Genomic DNA, 9,965 nt, shown 5'->3' with positions numbered 1-9,965 from the left:
TAACCATTAAATTACTTAATTCATTAATTAAAATAGATCATATAATTACTTCATTTTTATTAAATTTAAATTTTAAATAAAAATTTTATTTTAAACAATTTATCTTAAATAACAAATATTTTTATCAAACAATTTTTTTTTTTTTACCAAACCCATTAAAAATCCTAAAACCCATTATCAAACCAGCCCCAAATAAGGATGAGAATAACTTTTTTTTTTTTTTTTTTTTAATTTTGATATTTTATTTTCTTTTCATGACTTTTTTTTTTTTTCAAATCTCAAAACATAATGGAGGTATTACTTGGTGGGCTTAATAGTGGAAATAAAATCTATTTGATTTAAAGGCCATCGGCCCATGTAAACCCTAACTGTAGCAGTGGACGATCCATTTATATACCTAAAAACACAATTAGGTTTTGACTGTTGACGGTCGTCGCCCAGAAGGAAACATTCTCAAGTGAGGCAGGATGCCGGCGGGTCACGGTCTTAGGTCAAGAACGAGGGATCTCTTCGCGAGGGGCTTCCGCAAGAAGGGAACCATCCATCTGACCACTTACCTGAGAACCTACCGCATTGGCGAATATGTCGATGTCAAGGTCAATGGAGCCATTCACAAGGGAATGCCTCACAAGTTCTACCATGGTCGTACTGGCCGCGTCTGGAACGTTACCAAGCGCGCTATCGGCGTTGAAATCAACAAACAGGTCCGCCCTTTTGTTGTCTTCCTTTATTTTCATTTGCTCATTTATAATTTGGAAATACCCTTAACTGTCTGCAATTCATTCTGCATTGGTCTGTCTGTTGAATTTAGTTAAAATCTATTAGGGTTGCATAAATATGTTTTCTTTTTTACCATTTTGCTACTTTATGATGGAACTGGTTATCATATACTTGATTCTGAGTTTTGGGATTGTATCTATCAATAGTTGAAACTAAAAGATTTGAGATTTTGTACATAAAATCAGGTTGGTAACAGGATTATCAAGAAAAGGATCCATGCTCGGATAGAGCACGTTCAGCCTTCTAGATGCAATGAGGATTTCAAATTGAGGATCAAGAAGAATGACCAGTTGAAGGCTGAAGCTAAAGCAAGAGGTGAGGTCATAAGCACTAAGAGACAACCAAAAGGACCAAAACCAGGCTTCATGGTCGAGGGTGCAACCTTAGAGACCGTCACTCCTATTCCATATGATGTTGTCAATGATCTCAAGGGTGGATACTAGGTTTCTTTCTTAGCTGCTTCATTTTTTTTTTGTATTCCATCAGAGTTTCTTTCTTTGGTCTTTGAAGACTCAAAGCATTGATGTCTTATCTTTCCAATACCTCCAATTGGTTCCAAAATTTCTTGTAATCTTTGATCTCTTTATGTTTTGATTAACAAAAGTGACTAACTTTTTGTCTATAAACTCTATAATCAAATGATCATCTATTAAACAATCAGATGAACTAAATAAACAACCCATTGGAGAGATCATGACTTGGAGGCATCGCCAATACATTCACCACTGCCCCCATTATGACAGATAGCATTCTATCCGGAAGCTATTATTAGTACTGTTAGTAAGGATGTTGCAACTACGGATCTGTTTGACGCTTCTCTTCTTATTGTCACCCAATAACAAACTTGGGTGTAAAAAGAGCTTCAACTCCAGATGTAGACCAAATCATTCACTTCTGGTGCCCATATTTATGTCCCTTTCTTCTTTGCTAACACTAGTGGCTTCATTTTATTGGCCTTCAAATGAACTTGAGATACCATATTAAAATCTTGTAAAAATGTATAAACTGAAAAATGTATTATTATTGTTTGCCAAACAATTACATCTCTCCTTTATATAGGAGTTTCACATAAAACTAACTAAGCAGTTTTTAAACTAACTAATTGACTAATTTTTACACTTATAATTGTTCATATACATAATAAAAATGTGTGTCCTTTCCAAATTCCTCAACAATCTCTAAGAACCATGATTCATCAACCCCTGAACTCCTGATATTGATTGACGTAGGCTCGGAAAAATCAGGGTCTTATGAGATTAGATAGAGAAAGGACAAGCTGCGTGTGAGGGCTTGGCCGGAAGCCAAGAAAGGACAACCTAGATAGACTGATTAAAGAATTAAAATTTCAGATAACAAAAAAATTAGAAATATACTGAGATTAAAGAATTATCTAAATAAGAATTGGAGCATTCAAAAACCTGATCACAAAGGACTTTGGATTCGATTCATATTGAAAACATTTTTTTTAAAATAATATCATGACGGTAACATATTGTGTTAACATCTTCCATGTAATAAACCAATTGTCTGAAAAAAGAAAAAAAAAAGTAAATTAGAGTTGGTGGAATATCAATTTGAAGACAAAAATGAAAATACATTTTTAAAACATGATCACACTCTATTTACGACATCAAGTTGGCGTTGAACTAATCAAAATTCAAAATCAATAGTAAGATGTTAATTTATTTAATATAATCGATAACATGAAAGAAAAAAAACTCACAATCAAGACACAATGAAAGAAATTGTCGATGACAAATTTCACAAATACACATTCGATGATGAAAAATATTAATGCATTCACCAAAATCAAAATAGGAGAGCACCTAGTACTTAAAAAAGTATGCAAGTAAAAAATGATAAAAAGAGGCGGTGTATAATTAGGGTTACGTATACATACAATTGGGCCTCGACCAGCCCAACAATTATTAGGTCTTCGTTTTCTCTCCGTACATTATATGAAATGAAACCAGATAAAAAATGATGTGCCTAATTTTTTAATTATATTTTGATTAGTATATTTTCATAACATATACTTAACTATTAATTAATTATAGTGTCACTCAATCTTATAATTTGAATTTTAATTTAAGTGAAGAATGAGTATTATCATTTTGTTAAGTCAATATATGAGTCAATTGATTAGTGACTCGCCATATTAATTACTATATATATATATATAATTATAAATATAAATTAATAATATTAGGTTATAATTTGTTAAAATTTATTTCTTTTTGACAAACTTTAAAGATTATAGAAATCTAGATAAAATTAATTATTATATTGAGAAGTTGAAAAGGTATTTATTATATAAATGAGAAAGTAATAAAATATTATTTAATTAGTAAAATATAAAAATTTCTACTTATTTGAAAAGTTAAAAACCTTTTTTAATCTATAACTTATATATTTGTTTAGTGAGGACAATTTTTTTATTATTATTATTTTTTAAAATTAAGAATAACTATTATGATATCATACCGTCCCATTTTAACTCGAAAAAATATATAACATAATGATGGCTGAGATATCAGTCCAATTACTATCATAAAACTTACCATGTTAGTATTTTGGGGCCAAGTATCAACAAAAACAAAACAAGATAACCTAAAATATATTTAGCCATGCACGGAGTTTCTCCGACGTAAAAACGTCGCCAAAGAAACCGACAAGTGACGAGATTGAAAATATATATATATTCTAATTCCAAAAAAGTTAGGCTCTAAAACTACTTTAATATAGAAACACAATTTTAAACATGACACAGAAAATAGAATATATCAATCATTTTAATTTAATAGATATTTCTATATGATATTTTGAAAGATTTAAGTGAAGGGAAATTGGTAATGGAATATTGAATTAGAATGACTTTAGAATCTTTTTACACTTCCACCAGTAAAGAAATGTATGGCTTCAATTAGAAACATATACTGTACTATGTTCTCTCCTGATCGATCAAGTTCTTGTAAACTGAATCCGGGTTCTGAGTTTTGGCGCTTCCTTTTGTCACTAAAATGGTCTAATTAAGCTTCTTGTTGTTGTTGGTAAAGAAGATAATCGAGCAGGTATTGTTTTTGAGATTCATCTTACTTAACTATAGTACTGTTGGTCATGTGGATGACTCTCTCGATCTGTTGCAGTTATCTTACTTTGCAAACACTTATCTTCCGATATTAGATCCATCATCATTCATTGGTGGTAATAAGTAATTGGAAATGGGACTTGGCGATGGTTTAATTTAATGAAGGATAGATTCAATTATCGAACTTTCAATGATCTTAGTTGTTCGATACGTATATATATAATGATATTATTATGACACTTTTTTTATATTAGTTTTTGAAAGTCGACAGAGTCGCTCGGGTGAATTAATCATTTTCTAGAGAATTACAAACTCGATAACTAAGGGCGAATCCAGGAATTTTTTTTTACTGGGCTGAAAATATTATTGATATCTATATATATAATGATGCTTAATTTTTAAAGTGTCCGGATTGCCGGGTCGAGAGCTGTGGTTAATTTGGATACTTGGGTCGAATTGTGGGTTGATCCGCCCATAAACTTAAAACGGTTAAAAATAAAATTAAAAATACTAAAGGTATGTTTCGAACTTACAACTTAACAAAAGCAAGTAGAACCCTTTAACCAACTAGGTTACTAAGACTTTATTTTTCGACGATAACCTATTTTCTATTGAGTAACGTTTTTTTTGTATGTAATATTTTGTCATTTAATAAAAAAATATTGTTAGAATATTGTATTTCTTGAAAAAGAAATAAGTTAATTTGTTTTTTCTTATAGAATAATTTGAGTGAATTATAAAAGGAAATGATCATGTATATAGATTTTAGAAGTATTGTGGGTGAAATTATTTTTTATTTATTTATTTTTTTAAATAAGAGAACTCTCATGAGTCATGACTCATACATAAGATAACTTGTTGACTCTGTTGACTATTTTTTATTATTATTACTATTGTATTTATAATATGGTGGTTGATTATTAAGATAATTATTCCAGAATTCTCCCCTTTTAAAATTTACAAGATATTCTATAGAAACCTCAAACATGTGTTAAATACTTAAATTAATATGATTAATATATTCTATTTTCTTTGTACAATTTTTAAAATTGTGTTATATTTATTAGCAGTGTGAGACCATATTTTATTTTGAAATTAGAATATATATATATATATATATATATATATATATTCTAAATCTCGTCGCATCGCCTGTGGTCTCTTCGGTGACTTTTTACGTCAGAGAAATTTTATCATTAAATAAAGTTTTAGATAATCTTTGTTTCGTACTTAGCTCCAAAATATTCGTCACAACTAAACCAATGTTATAAGTTGGTGTTGTCCATATCACAACTAAACCAATGTTATAAGTTGGTGTTGTCCATATCACAACTAAACCAATGTTATAAGTTGGTGTTGTCCATATTGGATTATAAGAATAATTGTCGTTAAGTTCGTAGTTCTCCTAATATTTATCCCTAAACTACTAGTAAGTTTTATTATAGTAATATTGGAGTGGTCTTGTTCGTCTCGTGGTCATCATCATCTGGCAATTTTATTTTTTTAATTTTTTTTAAAATTTTCATGTGTATGGTTTGGATTTCTCAAATTTTATTATTATTGTATTTAGCTTCTTTGACTATAGTTTTAAATTGGAATGTTTTTAGCTTGTTTTTTTAGTTTATTTTTTTTTGGGTATGATTTGGTTGTGTAATTGTGTGTAATTTTAAGTTGAAGGATTTTAAGAGGTAAGTAGAATATATATAAAAGGAACGGAGGTTTTTGGTAACTCGAAGCAGGGTTAGGAAAAGATGGAAGAACAGGTTCGAAACCCTACGGCGAAGAGGAGGGAGGGAGGTTTCGGCGGTGCCGGTCGTGCCGAACGTGTCATACGTGCCGACGATCTTTACTCCAACTGCGTTTTCCATAACCGACTACTAAATAAATCGAATCGCGCTGCCGTGCTAAATGTGTCGAACAAGCCGTCGACCGTGTCGATTATGTCGATTGTATCGAGCGTGCCAAATGTGCCGACGATCTTGATTCTGACGCAATTTTGGTTGAATATGAGAATGTACAAGTTTTTGGGAAAGAAATTGAAGATTCTGTCGCCAAAAAATTCTCGTCGTACGAATTTTTTTAGTGATCCTTCGTTACTACTAATTTTCCTTATATAATAAAATGTTTATTATATATATAGCACATTTTTCAAGTCTTGAAGTTAATCTTTTGGCACTGAATGTCTTATCTTCCAATGATCTCTTTATGTATGTTTTGATTAACAAATTAAGTGACTAACTTTTTCTCTTTAAAGTCCAAAATCAAATGATCATTTTATTACACAAATATCAGAACTCTTAAATAAACAACTCATTGGAGAGATAACTAGCTAGAGGGGATTAAAAGAAGATACTTGGAGGCGACTTTGGGTTTTGAGGAGATTTTGGGCAATTGATTCTGCAATTACATAATCCTTTATTAACACCACGCCATATACATTCACCACTGCCCCCGTACGTCACAGCGCAATCTATCCGGCAGGTCCCATGCCCTTCTTGGCCAATAGGTGTGTCGCAATAACCGATTTTCGTTATGATGGAGCAATGATATCCATAATCTGGGTGGGCTTCACCCGTCATCACCATTAATCCCAGCGTTACTGCACATATATATAAACATCATGATTAATTAACAATCTAATTTATATACTAACTAAATGATGAAAAGAAGAAGTTATAATTAATACTAACCTGATAAAACAAGGGTGATCATGAGCTTGAAGTTGTTGGTGGTGCATGAAGAGAACTTGGCCATTGTTTTTTTTTTTTAATAATAAACACCTTTAATTAAGTCTTATTATCTTTCTTCACATTAATTTGGTTTGTCAATTTATAAGTGTATACATGCACGGATGCTCATTTATTTATTTATTTATTTATTCATTCCCTCTTGTATCAGATTTTATAAATATTACATCTTAGATTTTATAGATATTACATCTTTATTATTTAATTGAAAGATTTGCAAGTTCCTTGACAAAAAATAAATAAAAAATTCACAAGTGATTTTTAAAATACACCTTTAATTAAAGTAGCTATCAAATTTTAAAATATAACATCTTTTTTAAATATGTGGCATGCATGATGTCATGTCTTTATCACTTAAAACACAAAATAAAAAAAAATATTTAAAATCTGTTATCATCTATTTTTTTTAGTGATCCTTCGTTACTACTAATTTTCCTTCTACACACAAAAAAATCATAAATAATTCTACATCAAACCAACTCTTATAACAAGTATTTCAAATGACTCGCCTAAATAAGTAAACATAGAATTTTAATAAAATAAAAATAATTTAAAACAATAGATGAGTTTATCCTACAATAATATATAATAATATCACCAACCTCAAAAATAACTCCTGAAACCAATCAATCCATCTTCACCAAATAGTATAAATATCAGGGGTATAATTTATAAGTTGAACAAACGATGGAAAAATGTAGTATCAAATTCTGGCCATGATCACTCTTCTTCCCCTTCCCCATTCATGTTTTGCTCTTTTACTTCCTCATTCCCGATTTGCTCTTTTTCTTCCTCATTCATGTTTTGCTCTTTCTCTTCTTCTTTCAGGTTTTGCTGCAAAAAAAAAAAAAAAAAAAAAAAAACACTTCACCCATTATTGATGTTGATAACATGATTACTGCAAAAACAATCATTTGCTTTCTAAACATAAAGGTCATACACCAAATGGTTCTAACTTTGTCTTAATTAGTGGTGGAAAATGTTATGCAATTTTCACTTTTTATTTCATCATCTTTTCCTTCTTAACCTCATTCAATGTTGTGTTTAATGTTAAATATTACTATGAATTTGATATTAATCCTGGAAGCTAGTTATCTTAATTAACTACAATGTGGCATTGAAAAAAGAAGACAACATTAGGAGATTGAAGATTATGTATATATATTGGAAGTATTGTACCATTTATTCAAAAGGATTTTTTCAGTCAGTTTTGATGATGGAAGGAAGATTCAAACTATTTGAAAAAAATATTATTTTGGCAACTATTGAAATGAAGAATAATTTTTTTTCTCAAATTTTCTAATTAAAAGTGAGTAAGCTCTAGAATGTTAAGAATAAAGATTTGAGTTACCGGTTGATGAATCCATCAACAAACAAAATCTTTTATCTCTAGAGATTATCTTGGGATTGGGAGATGAAAGAAGTTGAAGACATGGATCACAATTATTTGTTAATCCAATTGAATGTCAAACTAGCGTATCACGACATCTTAAAGAGATATGGCAATATTTGAAGTTGATTATCCTGTCTTCATTGAAAGATAGAAACATGGCATAGGAATATTGGAAGAAGACGACATATATAATGACAAATACACAGTGTTCAAGTTGTTTATACTATTAATACACTCTATATTGTAGCAATATATCAATGAAAAGGAATAGAGAAAATACATACTAGAGTCGAATCTTCTTCTTCTGTCAACAACTCCTTCATTACATAACACGAGAGTTGGGTAGTCAAATCAATAGCGCCCAAATTCACCTTGTCATTAAAAAGTGTTTTATACAAATTAACCTTCCATCATATATATATATATATATATAGCAAACGGGTAAACCCAACCCGTATTACCTAACCCATATTCAACCCAAATTAAATTTACCCAACTTATAATTCAACCCATATTATTTCCTAATATAGGTTGGGTATGGGTTGGGTATGGGATGGGTAACCCAAATTATTTTATTTTTATTTTTTTATTTAACATGTATTTGACTCATTTAACACATTTTTATTCGTTTAACACGTTTTTGACATTTTTAATACGTTTTTCACACGTTTAACACGTTTTTGACACGTTTAACGCGTTTTTGGCACGTTTAACACATTTTTGACACGTTGAACACGTTTTTCATGTTTTTGGCATGTTTAACACGTTTTTAACACGTATTTGACACGTTTGACACATTTTTTTACGTTTTCGACACATTTAACACATTTTGACACATTTTGGCACGTTTTGACACGTTTAACATATTTTTCACATTTTTTACACGTTTCACACGTTTTTGGCACGTTTTGACACGTTTAACACGTTTTCCACATTTTTGACACGTTTTGAAACGTTTAACACGTTTAATACGTTTAATACGTTTTTCACATTATTGACACGTTTCACACGTTTTTTACATTTTGGCACGTTTAACACGTTTTGACACGTTTAACACATTTTCCACGTTTTGAGACGTTTAACACGTTTTTGACACATTTTTCACATTTTCGACACGTTTATTACCTTTTCGACACGTTTAATACGTTTTCACACACTCAACACGTTTAACACATTTGACACGTTGGACACTATTTTCATGTTTTAACATGTTTAACACGTTTGACACATTTTTCACGATTACGACACATTTAACACATTTTGACACATTTTTCACGTTTTTGGCACGTTTTGACATGTTTAACATGTTTTTCACGTTTTTCACATTATTAACACGTTTAACACGTTTGTAACATGTTTAATATGTTTTCACACATTTTCCTCGTTTTTGGCACATTTTGATACGTTTAACACGTTTTTGACACGTTTAACATGTTTTTCACATTTTTGACACGTTTAATATGTTTTCACACGTTTAATGTCAAATGTGTGAAAAACATATTAAACGTGTCAAAAATGCCAAAAACATGCATGTTAAACGTGACGAAAATGTGTTAAAACTTATCAAAACGTGTTAACGTGCAAAAAAAATATGTTAAACATGTCAAAAATATGTTAAATGAGTAAAACGTGTTAAAATGTAAAAAAACGTGTTAAACGTGTTAAACGTGCCAAAAACGTGAATAACGTGTTAAACATGTTAGAAACGTATTAAACATGTTACAAACATGTTAAACATGTTAAGAATGTGAAAAACGTGAAAAACATGTTAAACATGTCAAAAACGTATTAAACGTACCAAAATGTGAAAAACGTGTTAATGTGTGAAAAACGTGTCAAATATGTCAAAAACGTGTTTAACATGCCAAAAACGTGAAAAACATATTAAATGTGTGAAACACGTGCTAAACGTGTGAAAACGTGTTAAACATATCAAAAACGTGTTGGAATATTAAAA

The 9,965-nt window shown here is 30.2% G+C and overlaps 1 protein-coding gene across 1 annotated transcript; it reads left to right on the top strand.

Moving 5' to 3' along the window:
• The first annotated feature begins 419 nt into the window (after positions 1-419).
• LOC124931558 (60S ribosomal protein L21-1-like) lies at positions 420-1,387 on the top strand. Its single transcript, XM_047472051.1, has 2 exons — positions 420-704; positions 966-1,387. Exons 1-2 carry the CDS (start codon positions 468-470, stop codon positions 1,221-1,223), a joined length of 495 nt encoding a protein of 164 aa, XP_047328007.1. The 5' UTR covers positions 420-467; the 3' UTR covers positions 1,224-1,387.
• Positions 1,388-9,965: the final 8,578 nt, after the last annotated feature.

The sequence above is a fragment of the Impatiens glandulifera genome, chromosome 3 (assembly GCF_907164915.1).
Source record: "Impatiens glandulifera chromosome 3, dImpGla2.1, whole genome shotgun sequence".
Lineage (NCBI taxonomy): Eukaryota > Viridiplantae > Streptophyta > Magnoliopsida > Ericales > Balsaminaceae > Impatiens > Impatiens glandulifera.
Note: the sequence above shows the minus strand (reverse complement) of the source record. Positions and strands in the feature narration are given on the sequence as shown.